Below are 21,798 nucleotides of genomic sequence, written 5' to 3'. Positions count from 1 at the left end.
TGTGTGATCATCCCCATCTTGTTCACCATTTACCTGACTGTCATCAACTACCTCATCTGAGATGAGCTACCACCTGGTTTCAGTATTGTCTGGATGGGAAGCTCTTCAGCCTTGGTCGCTTCTGGGCAAAAACAAAACTGACCACCATGGACATCCATGCCTTCAGTTTGCGGATGACTGCTGCATGATGGCTCACTCAGTACAGAACGTGCTTGCCCTCTTCAACACCTCATATAGAGGCTTCACCAGCCTTCCCCGGGCTAGTTGAGCATCTCCTGCATCGTCCACGTAGATGGGGTGGCTCATGGAATATGTGCAGCACTTCCCTTATCTTGGCAGCCACCTCTCCCAAGGGACCACCACTGATGAGGAAGTCCAACACCGAGTCAACTGTGCCAGCACTGCCTTCTTCAAGCTCTGTCAACGTGTCTTTGACAATAGGGACCTTTGCAAGTCAACAAAGGTTCTGGTTTATAAGGCTGTTGCGTTGACCACCCTCCTGTACTGCATCGAAACATGGACTGTCTACTGACACCACATTAAAATCCTTGAGAGCTTTCATCAGAGGTACTTGCGTCGAATCCTGGGGATCAAATGGGAGAACCACTGAACTAACTTGAGCGTCCTCCAAGAAGCTGCGTCTACCATCATTGAAGCCCTGCTCCTATGGAACCAACTCTGATGGACGGGCCATTGCATCCAGGTGCCTGAGAACTGCCTCCCTCAGCATGTTCTCTTCTCTCAGCTCTCCATTGGCCAATGCTCAAAGGGCAGCCAAAGGAAAAGGTATAAGGATACGCCCAAGGTCGCCCTAAAGCACAGAGACATTAACACCACTGACTGGGAGAATGCTGCCGATCAATCAACATGGTACCACTTGGACCATCAGGGCCCAAGCCACTTCAAGACTCAGCGACTCGACAGCGAGGCAGAATGGTGGCAGCAGAGGAAGAAGGAAGCAAACACAGAGCTGCAATTTCCACTCCCCTGTGCAACAACATGCCCCCACTGCAGAAGAACATGTGGATCCAAACTTGGCCTCCTCAGTCATCTAAAGTCTCACCAAGTCTGATGGACATCATCCTCAATTCTGAGGGACTGCTGAGGGACTTCACTGCTCCAGTCAGTTCACAAAACTTCTTGCAGTGTTACTTCACCATCCTGAACTAAATTAAGGTGGCATTCAGTGCTTCTGCGACCTTGGCTGACCTCCCCTTGGTTATCACATGTGATGTTGGAAGCTGATTAGTTGCTGGTGCCTTCCTCCCAAGAGAGTCTGAAGATCTTGTCAATGAATTGAAAGTCCTCTTGTAGGTAACCTTCTCTTGTGATTCAGAGGTAGATATGTGTGAGAAGGGAATTGCTTTGGACAATTCAGGCTTTCTACAAAGCAATTTAAAGGTATTTATTTAAAAATCTCCAGGGCAATGTGCTGTGTGCTGTGTATCTTGAAATCTCCAGTCTCACTCTAAAGGCAATTTTATTTTTAACTTTGGTAGCCCTCCATTCTTGAACCTGAAGCTCCATTGGCTCTATTCCAGTTAGGTTTCAACCACACTGGTTCTTTTACACTTAATATATTCTAATTAGATTATGAGCATGCTTTGCAAGTTGACATAAGCAAACATGGTTCAATTTTGGCTGCGATTCCTGGATATGCCCAAGGAGCATATACTCCAGGTAAAGCAGTAGAATTACTTTTTAAGAAGGGTCTGGGGATACCCACCTGCCCCCAGAAATTTTATTCAGTGATACTTTATTTGCTGTTTTCAGGCATTTTGAATGTTACATTGAACACTGACATATTACATCTTTGCGAATCTAAAAATAAAGTTTGCACTATTTTATTATAAACATGAGTATTGCTAAGAAAAAGAGACTTGCTGTCAAAGCTTTCCATCTTGCACTCCTCAGGACAGATGCAAGAATACCAAATCTCAAAGGGAACAATAATTTATACAGCATGAGAAGAAGGTGCTGATTGAGTGGCAAATGCATTCTGATTGGTAGAGACATTGCCATGGAGAATGAACCAGTACACAGTTAAATGCCAAGCTTTTGTTTAAATTTAAACCTGGCAAGTTGACTCTGTTTGGTCTAGGCATTACCATGGGGAATAAACCAGGGAATAGCTGTCCTCCAAACTTTGCTTAGTTAAAAATGGCACAATGCAGGGCATGTTCTTTTTGTTTGTAAAGGGCAAGGCCCACTGTGTGAATGTATGTAGCTTCTAGTGCACATAAGCTTTGACAGCATGTCTCTTCTTTCAGCGATACTCAAGTTCTGTACTACCAAATGATTATTTGTATACCTGAGACAGAGGGACAACAAAAATAAAATGCGATAAAGACACAGTCCTTGAAAGCATGCCGAATTCACAGAATCTCAGTGCAGAAGAGGCCCTTCGGCTCATTGAGTCTGCAGCGAGGAACACATGTGAGGAACACCTGACCTATCTACCTAATCCTATTTACCAGCTCTTGGCCCATAGCCTTGAATGTTATAACATGCCAAGTGCTCAACCAGGTACTTTTTAAAGGATGTGAGGCAACCCGCCTCCATCATTCTCCCAGGCAGCGCATTTCAGGCCGTCACCACCCTCTGGGTTAAAAAGTTTTTCCTCACATCCCCCCTAAACCTCCTGCTCCTCACCTTGAACTTATGTCCCCTTGTGACTGACTCTTCAACTAATGGGAACAAGTACTTCCTATCCACTCTGTCCATGCCCCTCATAATCTTGTACACCTCGATCAGGTAGCCCCTCAGTCTTCTCTGCTCCAATGAAAACAACCCAAGTCTATCCAACCTCTCTTTATAACTTAAATGTTTCATCCCAGGCAACATCCTGGTGAATCTCCTCTGCATCCCCTCCAGTGCAATCACATCCTTCCTATAATGTGGCGATCAGAACTGCACATAGTACTCCAGCTGTGGCCTCACCAAGGTTCTATACAACTCCAACATGATCTCCCTACTTTTGAAATCTATGCTCGATTGATAAAGGCAAGTGTCCCATATGCCTTTTTCACCACCCCACTAACATGCCCCTCTGCCTTCTGAGATCTATGGACACACATGCCAAGGTCCCTTTGTTCCTCAGAACTTCCAAGTGTCATGGCGTTCATTGAATACTTCCTTGTCAAATTACTCCTTCTAAAGTGTATCACCTCACACTTTTCAGGGTTAAATTCCATCTGCCAATTATCTGCCCATTTGTAGTCCAAGACGCTCAACCTCACTGTTAACCACCCGGCCAATCTTTGTGTCATCTGCAAACTTACTGATCCTACCCCCCACATAGTCATCTATGTTGTTTATATAAATGATGAATAATAGGGGACCCAGCACAGATCCCTGTGGTACGCCACTGGACACTGGCTTCCAGTGACTAAAGCAGCCTTCTGGCATTATCCTCTGTCTCCTACACCTAAGCCAATTTTGAATCCACCTTATCAAATTACCCTGTATCCCATGTGCATTTGCTTTCTTTATAAGGCTTCCATGTGGGACCTTGTCAAAGCCTTTGCTGAAATCTTCAAAAAATTCAATCAAATTTGTTAGGCATGACCTCCCTCTGACAAAGCCATGCTGACTATCCTTGATCAAACCTTGTCTCTCCAAATGGAGATAGATTCTCTCCTTCAGAATTTTCTCCAATAGTTTCCCTACCACTGATGTGAGACTCACTGGCCTGTAGTTCCCTGGCTTATCTCTATAACCCTTCTTAAATAGCAGAACCACATTAGCCATTCTCCAGTCCCCTGGCACCTCCCCCATGGCCAGAGAGGAATTAAAGATTTGGGTCAGAGCCCCTGTGATCTCCTCTCTTGCCTCCCTCAGCAGTCTAGGACACAAATCATCCGGACCTGGAGATTTCTCCACTTTTAAGCCTGCCAACACCTCCAATACCCTGTCACTCCATATATCAATTTGCTCAAGAACCTCGCAGTCTCTCTCCCCAAGTTCGATACCTTCATCCTCATTCTCTTGGGTGAAGACGGATATGAAGTATTCATTCAACACTCTACTGATGTAGATCTAGCATATTGCAGGATACCCAGTGACCTGGCCAATTTTCAAATGCAGCATGAATGTCTGGTTGTGTTGCAAGGCCTCAAGATATACATATCTGTAAGCCCAACAAAGGAACTGGAATAGTCATCCAAGCTTGGCTACATGAACAAAACGCACGTCTTTCTTAATGTCGGATCCAAATTCGTATTCATTGGACCGGCCGCTAAGCATGACCGTACAGCCCTGCTTGAAAGCAAGTTACAAAAATGCTTGTTGGACTTGTGTATGAGTAGTGACCTGCCTGGCAGTGTATACAATAGGATTCATCCTCATGGTTCACTCCATACACGAATGTATGGCCTGTCCAAAACACACACTCAAGTGATGTCCCTTTATTCCCTATCTTATCTATGACTGGTTCTGCATAACATGAATTAGCCAATTGGTTTGGCATGTTGTTATAACTAGTTCTGAGCAAGTTTTCCATATACATGGTGAAGGATTCCTTCACCTTTGTGAAGACCATACAGGACTTGAATATTTATAGCAAGCCGTATCCATGTGCTTATTCATCATTACTAGCCTACTCACTAATGTACCGCTCAAGGAAGTTATAGATATTTGCACCACATACTATATCATCATGATGTCTATGAACCACCATTATCTGATTCTGTATTTATTGAACTTATGAACTCAGCAGCTCAGGCGTTTGAGTTCAGTTTTAACGATGCTGTGTATGCCCAAATAGATGGTGGTGCCATGGGATCCCCACTGGGCCCAACTCTCTCAAACATCTTTGTCGGTTTCCACAAGAAATGGGTCTTCGATGGAATAACCCCTAACCTCCTACCCCTTGCATATTTCCAATATGTAGGTGATACCTTTGCTTTATTTGAATCTGCAGCTACATGCACACCTTAGTGAGCTCCATTCTGCATTCAAATTAACCTTTGAAATGGAGCAGTCAAACAAGCTCCCTTTCCTCAATGTGTAAGATGAGAAACCTGCTAATGGGTTCTCTACTACAGTCTACCATAAGCCCACGTTCACTGATCAGTATACTCGCTGGGATTCCATCGGTTCTACAAAGTATAAGATTGGCCTTGTTGGGCAACCTTGTAAATAGGGCCCGAGCCATTTTCTCATGATGCAAGCTTGATGCTGAAATAGGGTGCATCAAAGTTATCCTGGGGGATAATGGCTACCCCGATCAGATCATTGATCGCTGTATATTGTGTAAACTCATGAATGGGCCCAAGGCCGCCACCTTGGGTGCTGAAAAGTGCTCAGTCTACGTCAGATTATCATGGAAGGATAAAGTGTCTCAAAAATTTGAGCAACAGGTGAAACTAGCCATTTCATGCTGCTACTCTGCAGTAGCAACACAAGTGGTATTCTCCACTAACAGGATGCTGCCTTCAAGTCAAAAAGACGCTCTGTCTACCACACAAATGAGTAATGTGGTACATGAATTTCACTGCCGGTGTGTAGGCCGTGTGTCCCAAATACAATCGACTGTTCACAACAGGCAAAATATTGTTTGCAAAACTAAAAACATAATGTCCAAACGATGTGACCCCGCGATCAGACAACATTTATTAAACAATCTCGTGTTAAGAATTTTTTTTTGTTGTTCATTCATGAGATGTAGGCATTGCTGGCTAGGCCAGCATTTATTTCCCATCCCTAATTGCCCTTGTTCAGAGGGCATTTAAGAGTCAACCACATTGCTGTGGGTCTAGAGTCACATGCAGGCCAGACCAGCTAAGGACGGCAGATTTCCTTCCTGAAAGGACATTAGTGAACCAGATGGGTTTTTACAACAATTGACAGTGGTTTCATGGTCATCATTAGACTTTTAATTCCAGATTTTTAAAATTAAATTCAAATTCCACCATCTGCCATGGTGAGATTGGAACCCGTTCCAGTGACAAGACCACTATGCCATTGCCTCCCCCTAACAATTTAAAATGATCAGCCAGGCTCGCAGCATGGCTCATTAACATGTCTTAGAAGCTGCATATATTCACACACAGGGCCCCTGTCCTTTGCAAAAATAAAAAGAACATGTCCACGCATTGCGTCTTTTTTAATGAAACAAAAGCTTTGGGGACAGCCATTCCCTGGTCCATTCCCCATGGCAATGCCTTGACCAATCAGCGTCAACTTGCCTGGTTTGAATTTAAACAAAAGCTTGGCAGTTAAATGTCCCCTGGTGCATTCTCCATGGCAACATCTCTATCAATCAGAGTCCACTTGCCAACCAACCAGCACCCTCTTCTCGTGCAGTTTAAAGTGTTGTTCCCCTTTGAGATTTGATATTCTTGCGTCTGTCCTGATGAGTGCAATAAGAAAAGCTTCAACAGCATGTCTCTTTTTTCAGCAATCTTATACACTACTCTTTATCTGCCATTTGGGAATTCACTTTTTTTTAAACTTCCTTCAATTGGCAAAAGATATTTTCTTGAAAGGAAAAGAAAATCTACTTGCAAACAGTGGTTTCAAATCTTGTCTTAGTGAACAAAACCACGGCTGTAAGCAGCAAATTCAGAGTTGCAAATGCTCCTTCCAAACGTTCTGACAAAAAAGATTAAAATTAACAATAAAGTGGTGTATTCCAGTTAATTTTGTAGAACATTTTACTTCACGATTAATCAAGAAAATATATGACCTGATTTTCCAACAATCTCTTCCCCTTCACAAAGGTACCCTTCCCCTCCAACCCCTGTTTATGCACTCTCATTTAATCTTTTTCCTTTGCCCATCAGCTTACAGAGCTCAAACATTGGAATCATCGGATGGTCCATTCTGCCCTTTATGTCTGTACCGGCTCTCTGCAAGAAAAACTGAGCTAGTCCCATTCTCCTGCCATCTTGCTGTAGCCCTGCAATTTTTTTCTCTTCAAATAATTATCCAATTCCCTTTTGAAAGCCATGATTGAATCTGCCCCAACCACACTCTGAGGCAGGGCATTCCAAATCCTAACCACTTGCTGTGTAAAGCGTTTCTCTTCAAGTGTTTTTGGTTTTTTAGCCATTCACCTTAAATCAACGACTTTTCCGCCAGTGGGAACAGTTCCTGCCTATCTTTTCTGTCTAGACCTCTCATGATTTTGAACACATCTATCAAATTTCCTCTCCACCTTCTCCAAAGAGAACAACTCTAGCTTCTTCAATCGGCCTACATAACTGAAGTCTCTCATCCCTGAAACCATTCTCATAAATCTTTTCTGAGCCCTTCCTAATATCTTCACATCCTTCCTAAAGTGTAGTGGTGCCCAGCATTGGACACAATATTCCAGTTGCAGTGGAGCCAGTGTTTTATACAGCTTCACCATAATTTTCTTGTTTTTGTACTCTGTGCCCAGGATCCCATATGCATATTAATCACTACTCAACCAGCCCTTCCACTTTCAACAAGAGATGCACTGTTGTCCAATTCTTCCAACCGCTTCATGATACAACTCTTCTATCGTCCCTCATTTTTTTTTTTTATTCATTCACTGGATGTGGGCTTTGCTGGCTGGGCCAGCATTCATTGCCCACCCCTAGTTGCCCTTGAGAAGGTGGTGGTGAGCTGCCTTCTTGAACCTCTGTGGTTCATGTGGTGTAGGTGCACCTACAGTGTTGTTAGGAAGGGAGCTGCAGGATTTTGACCCAGCAACAGTGAAGGAACAGCGATATATTTTCGAGTCAGGATGGTGAGTGACTTGGAGGGGAATTTCCAGGTTGTGGTGTTCCCATCTATCTGCTGCCCTTGTCCTTCTAGATAGTAGTGGTCGTGGGTTTGGAAGGTGCTGTCATAGGAAACTTGGTGAATTTCTGCAGTGCATCTTGTAGATGGTACACACTGCTGCTACTGTGTGTCGGTGTTGGAGGGAATGAATATTAGTGGATGTGATGCAGTCAAGGAGCTGCTTTCTCCTGGATGGTGTCAAGCTTCTTGAGTGTTGTGGGAGCTGCACTCATCCAGGTAAACGGACAGTATTCCATCACACTTCTGACTTGTGCCTTGTAGATAGTAGACAGGCTTTGGGCAGTCAGGAGATGGGTTACTCGTTGCAGGGTTCCTAGTCTCTGACCTGCTCTTGTAACCACAGTATTTATATGGTTAGTCTACTTCAGTTTCTGGTCAATGGTAACCACCACCCACCACCCCCCCACCCCCCCCTCACCCCACCCCTCAGGATGCTGATAGTGGGGGATTCAGTGATGGTAATGCCGAAGAACACCAAGGGGTGACAATTAGATTCTCTCTTGTTGGAGATGGCCATTGCCTTGCACTTGGGTGGTGCGAATGTTACTTGCCACTTGTCAGCCCAAGCCTGGATATTGTCCAGGTCTTGCTGCATTTGGACATGGACTGCCTCAGCATCTGAGGATTTCAAATTTCATATTTCGACTTTCCTACATTCCTGTACTGCTCACACCTTTGATGCAACACCTCCTCAATGCCACTCATGTGCTTCACCTCTGCTGCATTGCTTTTGAGTCCCCACCTCTCCTCTGCCAAGCAACACCCTTTTGCTTTCTTTCAGTTAAGGAGGCATAGTAGCCTAATGTTTAGGTTATAAAAACAGAAAATGCTGGTAATATCCAGCACATCCGTCAACATCCCTGGAGAGAGAAACAGGATTATTGTTCCAGGTCTATGATCTTTCATCAGAACTGTTACTAGACTAGTAATCCAGTGGCCTCGACTAATGATCCTGGAGTCTCAAGTTGAAATCCCACCATGGCTGACAAATTTAAACTCAATTAAATTAAATAAATTAAATTCAGTTAATTAAACAATCTGGAATTGAAAACTATTGTCAAGAATAGACAGAACAAGGAAAGAGGTTCTGCATAGTCAATATGAGGAGCTATGCACCAAATTATGAAGCAGAACCTCAATGGTAATAATCACTGGATTTTTACCTGAGCCGCATGCAAATTGGCATATGGCAAATATGACTAGAGAAATGAATGCATGGCCCAAAGAATGGTGTGGTAGAAGTGGGTTCTGGTTTGTGGGGCACTGGCACCAGTATTGGGAAAAGTAGGGGCTGCACCATTGGGACAGTCCACACTTGAACCACGCTGAGACCAGTGTTCCAGCAAGCTGCATAACTAAGCAAATAGAGAAGATTTTAAACTAAGTAGTGGGGCCGAGGGGTCAAATTTTGGAAGATGTGGTAAATCAAAGAGTAGAGACAAGGCGAGAGGCAATGGTACTAATATGGAAAATGATAAACAGACTTTGACAGGAGGGGATAGAGAGTACACATCTAAGCAAATCAGCAAATAAGGCTAGAGATTACAAAAATTATAAAAGAACAAAACTGACGGCTCTGTGTCTGAATGCACGTAGCATTTGAAACAAAGCAGTTGCACTAATAGCGTAAATAGAAATAAATAAGTACAATCTGATAACCTTTACAGAGACAAGACTGTAGGACAACATGGATTGGGACCTGAATATCGAAGGGTACATGACATTTAAAAAGGGCAGGAAGCTTAGAATAGGTGGAGCAGTGGCTCTGTTAATTAATGATGGTATAAGCACATTAGAAAGAGATTACCTAAGTTCAGGAAGCCAGGATGCAGAAGCAGTTTGGGTAAAAATGAGAAATGTTAAAAGCAAGAAGTCATTTATGGGAGTGGTGTACAGGCCCACCAAAGGTACCCACGTGGTTGGACGGAGTACAAAGGAAGAAATAATGGGAGTTTGTCAGAAAAGTACGGCGGTAATCATGGGGGATTTTAATCTACATAGGAAAATCAGATGGTCAAAGGTAGCCTAGATGAGGAGTTCATAAAATGTTTTAAGGATAGTTTCTTAGAACAGCACTTTCTGGAGCCAACCAGAGCTTGACCTGGTATTGTGCAACAAAATAGAATTAATTAATGACCTCATAGTGATGGCACCCCTAGATAACTGATCATAATATGACTGAATTTTACATTTAGTTTGAGGGAGAGAAGAGTGAGTACAAGACTAGTATTTTAAATTTAAAAAAGGGCAATTATGAGGGCATGAAACCAGAGGTGGCTAAAGTGAACTGGCAAATTAGGTTAAGGAATAGGTAAATAAAGATGCAGTGCCAGACATTTAAAGAGATATTTCAGAATACACAGAATAGATACATTCTAACGAGAAAGAACAATTCCGAAGGGCAATCCCACTATCCATGGTTAACTGAAGAAAGGCAAAGATATTATCAAACTTGATGAAAAAGCATATAATTCCGCAAGGATGGGTAGCAGGTCAGAAGATTGGACAGAATATAAAGAACAGCAAAGTACAACCAAAAGGTTAATAATGAGGGAAAAATTAGAGTACGAGAGAAAGCTAGCTAGAAATATAAAAAGAGATAGTGAGAGTTTCTATAGATATTTAAATAGAAAAGAGTTAACAAAATGAGCATTGGTCCTATAGAAGTGAGTCTGGGGAACGAATAATGGAAAATAAGGAGATGACAGATGAATTGAACAGGTATTTTGCATCGGTCTTCACTGTAGACGATACAGATAATATCCCAGAAATAGCTGTAAATCAGGAAATGGAAGGGAGGGAGGAATGTGGGAAAATTACAATCACCAGGGAAGTGGTACTGAGCAAATTGTTGGAGCTGCAGGCTGAAAAGTCCCCAGGGCCTGATGGATTTCATTCTGGGATCTTAAAAGAAGTGGTTAGCGAGATAATTGATGCGTTGGATTTAATTTTACAAAATACTTTAGATTCTGGGAAGCTTCCATTAGATTGGAAAAAAGCAAACTCTTTTATTCAAAAAGGGAGGGAGACAGAAAGCAGGAAGCCACAGGCCAGTTAGCCTAACATCTGATATAGGGAAAATGTTGGAATCTATTATTAAAGACATTATAGCAGGGTACTTAGTTAAATTCAAGGTAATCAAGCTGAGCCAACATGGTTTGTGAGAGGAAAATCATGTTTGACCAATTTATTGGAGTTTTTTGAAGAAGTAACATGTGCTGTAGATAAAGGGGAATGAGGATGTACTTAAGGTTTCCAGAAGGCATTTAATAAGGTGCCACATCAAAGGTTATTGCGGAAAATAAAAGCTCATGGTGTAGGGGATAACATATTGGCATGGAAAGAAGATTGGCTAGCTAACAGGAAACAGAAAGTAAGCATAAATGGGTCATTTTTTGATTGGCAGGATGTAATGAGTGATGTGCCAGAGGGATCAGTGCCAAGGCCTCAACTTTTTACATTTTATATAAATGACTTGGGTGAAGGGACTGAAGGTATGGTTGCTAAATTTGCTAATGACACAAAGATAGGTGGGAAAGTAACTTGTGAAGAGGATATAAGGGAGGCTACAAAGTGTTATAGATAGGTTAAGTGAGTGGGCAAAGATCTGGCAAATGGAGTATAATGTGGGAAAATGTCATATTTTCCATTTTGGCAGAAGAATAAAAAAGAAGCCTAGTATCCAAATAGTGAGAGATTGCAGAGCTCTGAGATGCAGAGAGATCTAGGGGTCCTAGTCCATGAATCACAAAAGGCTAGTATGCAGATACAGCAATAAATAGGAAAGCTAATAAAATGTTATCATTAATTGTGAGAGCAATTTAATATAAATGTGGGAGGTTATGCTTCAATTGTGCAGGACACTGGTGAGACCAAATCTGGAGTACTGTTTACAATATTGGCCTCCTTATTTAAGGATGTAAATATATTAGAGGCAGTTCAGAGAAGGTCTACTAGACTAATACCGGGAATGGGTTGGTTGCTTTATGAGGAAAGGCTGGACAGGCTAGGCTTGTATCCACTGGAGTTTAGAAGAGTTTAGGAGGCAAGTTGATGGAAATCTTTAATATCCTGAGGAGTCTTGACAGGGTGGATGTGGAGAGGATGTTTCCTCTTGTGGGAGAACCTAGAAATAGGGGCCACTGTTTAAAAATAAGAGGTTGCCCATTTACGACACAGATGAGGAGAATTTTTTTCTCTCATAGGGCCGTGAGTTTTTGGAACTCCCTTCCTCAAAAGGCAGTGGAAGCAGAGTCTTTGAAAATTTTTAAGGCAGATGTAGATAGATTCTTGATCAACAAGGGGCTGAAAGGTTATAGGAGATTGGCAGGGATGTGGAGTTGGTTACAATCATATCAGCATGATCTAACTGAATGGCGGAGCAGGCTCAAGGAGCTGAATGGCCAACTCCTGCTCCTAATTCGTATGTTTGCCTGTCCACAGATGCTGCTAGACCTGCTGAGGATTTCCAGTTTTTTCCGGTTTTTATTTTAGAATAGCTTCTTTCAATTTATGTTCAAATAGCCTTGAGATGGAACCTCATTTGATTAGCTTATTTGGTGACAACCTCATATTGACTTAAAACTTTCAGGGAATCACATCCAGACCTTTTTCCTTTTCAGTTTATACTGATAATGTACACATTTATTGTTTCTTGCTCCATATATTTTGTACAGAAGAGCAATAGAATTTCACTTTGGATTGCCCAAGCATAGAGCTAGCACAAGTATAATGGCGTTTCTATGTGCTGGCAACTGATAGTATGTATTATCTTACATTTGTCTACATCAAAATATATGGCAATGTATTAGTCGAAAAGCTTTTCAATGCACCATTTGAAGATAGATACCTAGCATTTAACAGGTATTTATCCAATTTAAAACTATGCACTCTCCAACTCACCAACAGTAATGCCAAGGGCAGTCTATATTAAAGGTATTGCACTTACAGTGCATTTTGTTTGCGATCATTGTGCCATCATACTTTTACAAGCGCGTTTTATTGATTTGTTCCAAGTTAAACTGCAGTAAATTACAACTGAAGAGATAGAGAATACACAAATCTAAGCCAACGAAAACTACCAAAGGAAAACCTCTAAGGACTGATAAAACATTCAAAGCTATAATGACAATAGAACACCTATCAATAAAACAAATGAGAAGGTGAACCAAATGAACCATTCAAATGTTTTTGATGTAATAGTTTAACCTCAGAACAGCTCAGGAACGTTATGAACCACATTCATGCATTCTGATCATGTGCAGCTTACACATCTTTCCAGAATGCTTGAGTAGGTTTTTCTTAGTTAAAATAAAAAGGTGCATTCCATTATCCTGTGAAACAAACTGAAGATGCAATTTTCGAAACTTTTGACTTGGAAATATATCGCCGTTCTTTCACTGTCACCGGATCAAAATCCTGGAACTCCCTCCCTAACAGCACTGTGGGTGTATCTACACCATGTAGATTGCAGCAGTTCAACAAGGCAGTTCACCACCATCTTCTCAAGGGCAATTAAGGATGGGCAATAAATGCTAGCCGAGCCAGCAAAGCCACATTCCATGAATGAATTTTTTAAAAGTCTTGTTACAACTGTACAGGGCATACAGACCACACCGAGAGTACTATGTAAGGTTACAGAATCAGAGAATCTTTACAGGGCAGAAGGAGGTGATTCGGCTCATCGAGTCTGCACTGGCTCGCTGAAAGAGCATTCTACCTAATCCTGCTCCCTGTCTTATCCTCATAACCTTGCATATTCTTTCTTTTCAGATAGCAATGCAATTCCCTTTTGAATACCTCAATCGAACATGCTTCCACCATCCTTTCAGGAAGTTTGTTCCAGACTCCAACCACCCGCTGGGTGAAAAATTTTTTCGTATCACTTTTACTCCTTTTGCTCATTATTTTAAATTTGTGCCCTCTAGTCCTTGATGTATTCTTGAATGAGAACAGTTTATCACTATTTACCCTGTCCATACCCCTCAGCATCTTGAATACCTCTATCAAGTCTCCTCTCAGCCTTCTTTTCTCCAAGGAAAACATACCCAACTTCCCCAATGTATCCTTATAGCTACAGTTGTTTATCCCTGGAATCATTCTTGTGAATCTCCCCTGTACTTTCTCCAATGCATTCACATACTTCCTCAAGTATGGTGCCTAGAACTGGATGCAGTACCCAGATGAAGCCTAAGTAGTGTCTTATACAAGTTTACCATGACCTCCTTACTCTTGTACTCAACGCCACAGCTAATAAAACCTAAGATACCGTATGCTTAATTAACGGCTTTCTCAACATGGCCCTTCCATCTTCGATGACTTATGTGCTTATATACCAAGGTCCCTTTGTTTCTGTACCTCCTTTAAAAATCTCCCTTTACTTTATACTGTCTCTCCACATTCTTCCTGCCAAAATGAATCACCCCTCACTTTTCTACATTGTTCTTCATCTGCCATTTGTCTGCTTATTCCTCCAATATGCCTGTGTCCTTTTGAAGTTCAAGACTGCCTTCATCACAGTTGACAATGCTTTCAATCTTAGTATCATCCTCAAATTTTGAAATCATGCTCTGCATGCCACAGTCTAGGCCATTAATATATTATCAAGAAGAGCAAAGATCCCAACACTGACCCCTGGGGAACTCCACTACAAACCTTCCTCCAATCTGAAAAACAACTGTTTATCACTACCCTCTGTTTCCTGTCACTTAGCCAATTTCTTATCCAAGTGCCTACTTTCCCTTTTATTCCATGAGCTAGAATTTTGCTCACAAGTCTGTTGTGTGGCAGTGTATCAAATGCCTTTTGAAAATCCATACATACCACATCAATAGCACTGCCCTTTTCAACCTTCTCTGTTACCTGCTCAAAAACTCCAGCAAGTTAGTTAAAAATGATTTTCCCTTCATGAATGCATGCTGGCTTTCCTTAATTATCACGCACCTGTCGTGGTGATTATTGATTTTGTCCTGAACTACAGTTTCCAGAAGTTTCCCTACCACTGAAGTCAAAGTGACTGGTCTGTAGTTGCCGGCATTATCCTTGAACCCCTTTTTGAACAAGGGTGTAACATTCACAATTCTCCAGTCCTCCGGCACCATCCGTGTCAAAGGCAGACTGGAAGATTATCACCAGTGCCTCTGAAATTTTCACTCTCACCTCCCTCAGTGATACAGGCTGTCTAATACCTCCTCCTTCTCAATTGTAAATTCCTCAAGTTTACCAGTTACCTCTTCTCTCACCTCGGCCTGGGTAGCATCCACTTCCTTTGTAAAGACAGATGCAAAGTACTCGTTTAATACCTCCGCTACTTCTCCTGCCTCCACATGCAAGTCTCCTCTTTCATCCCTAATTCGCTGTAGCTTTTCCTTTACCACCCTTTTATTATTTACATGGTTATAGAAGACCCTGGGATTCCCTTTTATGTTAGCTGCTAGTCTCATTTCATGCTCCCTCCTTGCTTTTCTAATTAGTTTTTTTCACTTCCCCTCTGGTCTTTCTATATTCAGCCGGATTCTCCATTGTATTTTCTACCTGACATCTGTCATGCGCTTACTTCTTTCTTTTCATCTTCACCTCTCCCTCTCTCGCCATCCAGGGTGTTCTAGATTTATTTGTCCTACCCTTCCCTTTCAAGGGAATATACCTTGCAATACTATCTCTTTGAAGGTAGCCCGTTGTTCAGTTACCATCTTTTCAGCCAACATTTGATTCCAACTCATTTGCCTCAGATGCATTCTCATCCCATCGAAGTTGGCTTTGTCCCAATTAATTATCCCTGCTCTGGATTGCTCCTTGTTCTTCTTCAAGGCCAACCTAAACCTTATGATACAATTGTCACTGCCCCCTAAATTCTCTCCTACTGTTATTTGATCCACTTGGGCCAACTCATTCCCCAGAACCAGATCCAACAGTGCCTGCCCTCTTGTAGGACCGGAAACATACTGGCACAGAAATTATCTTGAACACACTCCAGGAACACTCACCCTTCATGTCCCTTTGCATTATTCCTATCCCAGTCTATATTTGGATAATTGAAGTCCCCAAGTATGATTGTTCTATAATTCTTGCACCTTTCTGTAACTTCTTTGCAAATTTGTTTCTCTACATCCCTTCCCCTAGTTGGTGGTCTGTATGACACACCAGACAAATGTTCATTCCTTTCATCTAGCCAGAGAGAGTCCGTCCTTGACCCCTCTGTCCTTGATCTTCTTTCTCCAGAACTGTAATGCCATCCTTAATCAATCCTGCCACCACCCGCCCCCCCCACCTTTTCTTCATTTCCCGTCTCTCCTAAATCCAGGAATATTTAACGCCCAGTCCTGCCCTTCTTTCAGCCAGGTCTTTGGGTTAGATGTCCTTATTTAAGGAGGGATATTCTTGCATCGGAGGCAGTTCAGAGCAGGTTCACTAGGTTGATGTCTGGGATGAAGAGGTTGTCTTACGAGGAATGAAAAATAGAAAAAAGAAAGTTTGCATTTATATAGCACTTTTCACAACCACCTCTCAAAATGATTTACAGCCAATGAAGTACCTTTTGAAGTGCAGACACTGTTGCAGTATAGGAAATGTGTTAGTCAAAATGCTCCCAACAAATTCCCACAGAATGTGATAATGACCAGATAATCTGCTTAATCTGGTGTTGATAAAGGGGCAAATGATGGTTAATACACCAGGGATAACTTCCCTACTCTTCTTCAAAATAGTGCCATGGGGTCTTCTACACACACCTGAGTAGGCAAATGGGGGCCTCGGTTTATTGTCTCATCTGAAGGATGGAACCTCCAACAGTGTAGTGCTTCCTCAGTACTGCACTGGAATGTCAGCTTTGATTTTTGTACTTGAGCCCTGGAGTGTAAAGGCTTCAGGGTTGTGCCTGTGCTCATTGGAGTTTAGAACAATGAGAGGTGATCTTATTCAAATATATAAAGTTCAGAGGGGGCTTGACAGGGTAGACATTGAGAAGATATTTCTCGTCGTGGGGGGATCTAGAACTTGGGCGCATAGTTTCAGAATGAAGGGTTGCCCATTTAAGATGGAGATGAGGCACCACTTCTCTCAGAGGGTCGTGGATCTTTGGAATTCTCGACTCCAGGGAGCTGTGGAGGCTGAGTCAATGAATATATTCGAGGTTGAGACTGATAGGTTTTTGAACTATAGAGGAGTTAAGAGTTACGGGAACAGGTAAGAAAATGGAGTTGAGGCCTGGATCAGAGCAGGCCCAAGGGGTTGCATAGCCTACTCCTGTTCATATTTCTTATGTACAAGCTGCAAGCAGCAGCATCTGTAGTTTCATTTCTGCCAGAAAACAAAATAAAATATTTCATCAAGAAAATATTTATTTTTTCTCAGGCAGCTGGTTAAAATTTCAGTTCGTGTTTATGGGCACATACGTAAAAACTGTGCAACTGCGTAAATGAAGAATTTTGGAGTGTTTTCAGAAGTACTTCTGTTGATGAAAATTTGTGCTTCTTATTAAACTGAACAATTTAGCAAACTAATTGTACACTTTGAGGTCTGTAATAAAACTACCTCTGTCCTTCAAAGACCTACAATTCACTGCTGGGATATATTAAATAATGTTGCTTTTAAGGCCTGCTTTGTCAGTCAGATTATATTTCCTGCTCCATTTGTTTATATGTAACAATTCTTGTAGTTACTGCTTCAAATTTCACAATCATAAATCAGCGACAATATACAGCTGAAGAGATTGGAAAGATATGAATCAAATAGGAGAAAATGGCATACATTACAGCCACCCATGTTTAACATAGACAGTCAGCATTTAAGATCCCAGATCATGCACTTGAGTTTACAGATAAAAATCAGCACTATTGTTGGCTCCCACATCAATACAGCTCTGGGGATTCCACCTTCTGTTGCTGCTGCTCCAATTTTGAATACCTTTGAACAATGAAGTAGCAGCTCTTTCGAGGTGAAAGGATGCTGTTACAGTATGCAAAACTCAAACTGGAGCAACAGCAATGATAAAGGTAGGAAGCCAATGCAGCACTAAGAGGGGAGAAATAGGATGGCTTGCTGGTTGGAGGGGAAAGTCATTCATGGTATATGGGCATTGCTGATTAGACCAACATTTGTTATCTATCCCTAATTGCCCATATTAGTACCTTTGTCTCTTGCCTTGTCTCTGCTGTTTGGTTTACCACATCTTCCCAAATTTGATCCCTTGCCCCAACTATTTAGTTTAAAACCCTCTACTTCCCTAGTTTTGCTACTCGCTAGAACACTAGCCCAACACGGTTCAGGTGTAGACCATCCCAACAGTACAGCCGCACTTTCCCAAGTGCTGGTGCCTGTGCCCCACGAACCGGAAACCACTTCTCCCATACCAGTCTTTGAACCATGCATTCATTTCACTAATCTTATTTGCTTTATGTCAGTTTGCATGTGGCTCAGGTAATAATCCAGAGATTAGTACCTTTGAGGGTCTGCTTTTTAATTTGGTGCCTAGCTCCTCATACTGACTCTGCAGAACCTCCTTTCTTGTCCTGCCTATGTTGTCGGTACCTACATGGACCACAATAACTTGATCCTCCCCTTCCACTGTTAGTTCCTCTCCAGCCCTGAGCAAATGTCCCGAACCTTGGCATCGGGCATGCATCACAACCGTTTAGACTCTCGTTCATTGCTGCAGAGAACAATGTCAATCCTCCTCGCTATACTGTCCCCTGTCACCTCTACATTCCTTTTTACTCGTCCCACTTGAATGGCTTCCTATATACAGTGCCATTGTCAGTCAGCTTATTCACTCTGCAGCCGCACTCATCCAAACAAGCTGAAAGAACCTCAAACCTGTTGGACAATTGCAGAGGCTGACACTCCTGCCCTCTGGGTCCCCTTACCTGCCTCAGCTGTATTCACACCCTCCTGTCCCTAACCACCTTCCAAACCAGAAGACCTCATTCTAAGGGGTGTGACCACCTCCTGGTACCAAGCATCCAGGTAATTTTCCCTCCCTGATGTATTGCAGTATCTGCAACTCAGCCTCCAGCTCAGTGATTCTGAGCCAAATCTCCTCAAGCTGCAGACATTTACTGCAGACTTGTTTGCCCTGGATCACACTGGTATACAGGAACTCCCACATGCTGCAGTCATGACATACCACTTGTCCTGCCATCCTTATGTATTTCAATTATTTATTTATTTTATTCAATTATTTATTTTCTTTTATGTATTTTATTAATCTTACCACCAGTTCTTGTACTATTTTAAAACTTAAAAATAGAATAGACCTTAACCACTCACCAGATACTTACCAGATAATCAGCAACCAGCTAGCTTCTTCCCTTGCAGTAGAGCAAGAACAAATTCCTACAGGGTGAAAAAGTTAGAAAAAGCAAAGGAGCACTGCCTCCCCTCGTCACCAAACTCCCTCACCTCAGCAAACTTCTAGCAACCTGTTTAAGTCACGCTCCCAACCTGTTTAAGTCACGCTCCAGTGCTAGGTCACACTGATATGTCTGAATTTATATGTTCTGAAACAGTTGATGTTTCAGGTCACTGACCCCTTGTCAGAACTGGACTTCTTAGAAATCTAAGTAGAGTGTGGGAGGGGTGTAAGGGAGGAAAGAATAAAAGTGAGGGTCTGTGATAGGGTGGAAGGCAAGAGAGTTTAAATGGCAAAAGGAATGATGGTGCAAAGCAAAAGTCCATGATAATGGGACAAAAAAAAAACAAAAGATGTGGCTAGAGGAAGAGTAAGTGGGAAAAGCAGAATCATCACCTACAGCTGCCATCCAGAAAAGCAATGAGGACTGAGTTTATGATCTGAAATTGTTGAACTCGATGTTAAGTGCTGAAGGCAATGAAGTGCCTGTACAAAAGCAGAGGTGCTATTCCTCAAGCTTCATTGGAATGGTACATGAGATCAAGGTCAGACTGGGATTGGGGTGGAGAATTATAACGACAGGTGACTGGAACCTCGGGGTCACACTTGTGCAATGAACAGAGGTGTTCCACAAAGCAGCCACCTAATCTGAGTTTGGTCTCTCAATGTAAAGGAGACAGCTTCAGTAGAGCAAATACAGTATATTTTGCTCTTGTAAAAATGATTCTAATCTTTACTACATCACTGGTGAAGCTGCAATTAGACTTTGTGTGCAAGTTGAGCACCTTACCTTCTGCAGTCTTATTTGATTACCACTAGGGAAAAGAGAGCTTTTATACCGAACATTTCTTCCAGTCCATTTGAGCCATGAAATACGTGCATTTGTTGTGTGATCTGATCTTCCCCAAATTGCAGACCAACATTGGAGTTGTTTGAAATTGAAAGCTAATATGATAATCTTGTTATTGGAATATATATATTTTTTTATATATATGAATAATTTAAGTTAATATTTTGGGCAGTTCTGGCGTGTCTTTTTTAAAATTGTTCAGATGAGATGTGATCTTTCTTCTGCCTCAGAAGTGCTCACTTATTGATCAGACTTCCACAATATCATTGTCAAATAAATTCAACTGTTTGGTTTTATTTTTAGGAGCCATTTACCACATTTTTCCTTAATGCAAATGAAGGAAAATTTGATTATCCAGAGCGAACATTCTCCTCTGTAGCAAAATCATGGAGGAACTGTCAGAGAGACACCTCAGATGTAAAAGTAAGTGTTTCTGACTGTATTAAAGTACGTTGAGGCTGTTGCGCTACATGTACTTCATCATATTTGGGTAACTCAGGTTTTAACAGATGAGTTTACTGGATGTCTCTGCCTCACTTTTTATTCAGTGATAATGGAGCTTATGCATGTATTGATAGATATGCATGCACATTAAATTTTAATGTTGGAAGAGTCAACATCGCTATCATCTCAATGTAAACATTAGAAATGAAGTATAAGAATGGACTGCCAGGGAACATTTTAAATTTAGATTCATTTTAACTGCAGTTAAATAGCAATGAGTAAAAATTCCATATAGCCTTAGACCACCTCATGTCAGTGGTTTCATGCCTCTTTCTGATACTGCTTTTATATTCCTCTTACTTTAATCCATATTTAAGGGAACTGCTTTCTGCCAACCAGCTTTTGGTGTTCTTACTACTTTTTCTGGTTTCCTTAGCACAGCAATAGACTCAGAGACTTAAATAAATTGGTCTGCTGCTAAGATAGGGAAAGAGATTTTAAGTCATTATGTGGGAACCAGCTTACAGAAATTAGCCTTCCTGAATTCAAATAAAAATAAGGCCGATATAAAGCAGTCTGACTGCTTCAAGTGGCTTTACACCTGAATTACAGTGCACAGTTTTGCTTGATGTGAAGGTTTGGATTGACACCAACTTTAGGTAATAGCTGTCTCATTGTACCGTAGAAATATATTTAACAGCTTTTTTTCTAAGTGAGGTTTTCAGCTGATATTTTAACTTTTAAACTCTGCAACCCTAGTTTTTCACCGTTGTTGTTTAATCACGGATGTTACAATTTTCGTAGTTCAGCTTGAAATATGAAGCAGGATTTTGGGTTTCATGTCAGGATCTCGATGTCAAGGTCAAATGCAACTGTATGGGGAACAATCACCCCACAGCAGTGATATCCCAGAGTTGGCCAGTTAATGGCCCGAGGGTGGGCTCGCCGTCCAGTTAAAGATAGTAGGCAGGCTCTTGAAGCTGAAGGGCCATTAGGAGGTCCTGTAGCTCAGAGGGAGCTGCAGCCTGCCATGTTAGGTAGGAGAGAGGGAAGTAGACGACTTCATCTTGAGGCTCCGTCTCTGTAGCTTCTAAAACTTTTAGACTAAAAAATGACCAAGGCAGCCGTGTCACCATCAATGAGGGGAACGCATTCCACAGGGCAACAGCTATGATCAGGCAACAGGATTCTTGGATTTCTGGGCAGGAATCAAAGATCATTTGTTCCAATCCTGGAATATGCAAGTTGTGTGTAGGATCCTTGTCGGGCAACATCCTGTACAAATCAGTCTGGGAAATAGCCCGGTGTAGGGAGAGGCGGTGGTGTCGTGACAATGTCACTGGACCAGTAATCCAGAAGCCCAGGCTAATGCTTTGTAGACACA

The 21,798-nt window shown here is 42.0% G+C and overlaps 1 protein-coding gene across 2 annotated transcripts in view; it reads left to right on the top strand.

Annotated features, from left to right (window-relative positions):
- Window positions 1-21,798, top strand: part of nbeaa (neurobeachin a) — a 1,069,212-nt gene that overhangs the window by 916,466 nt on the left and 130,948 nt on the right. For both annotated transcript variants that reach the window (XM_041199054.1, XM_041199053.1), the window contains exon 46: window positions 20,274-20,393. In XM_041199054.1, the coding sequence (XP_041054988.1) occupies window positions 20,274-20,393 (120 nt within the window). The remainder of the gene's footprint in view (window positions 1-20,273; window positions 20,394-21,798) is intronic.

The sequence above is a fragment of the Carcharodon carcharias genome, chromosome 11 (genome assembly GCF_017639515.1).
Source record: "Carcharodon carcharias isolate sCarCar2 chromosome 11, sCarCar2.pri, whole genome shotgun sequence".
In the NCBI taxonomy this organism is placed as follows: Eukaryota; Metazoa; Chordata; class Chondrichthyes; order Lamniformes; family Lamnidae; genus Carcharodon; species Carcharodon carcharias.
The sequence above is the reverse complement of the archived record's forward strand: the minus strand, read 5'-3'. Positions and strand labels throughout refer to the sequence as shown.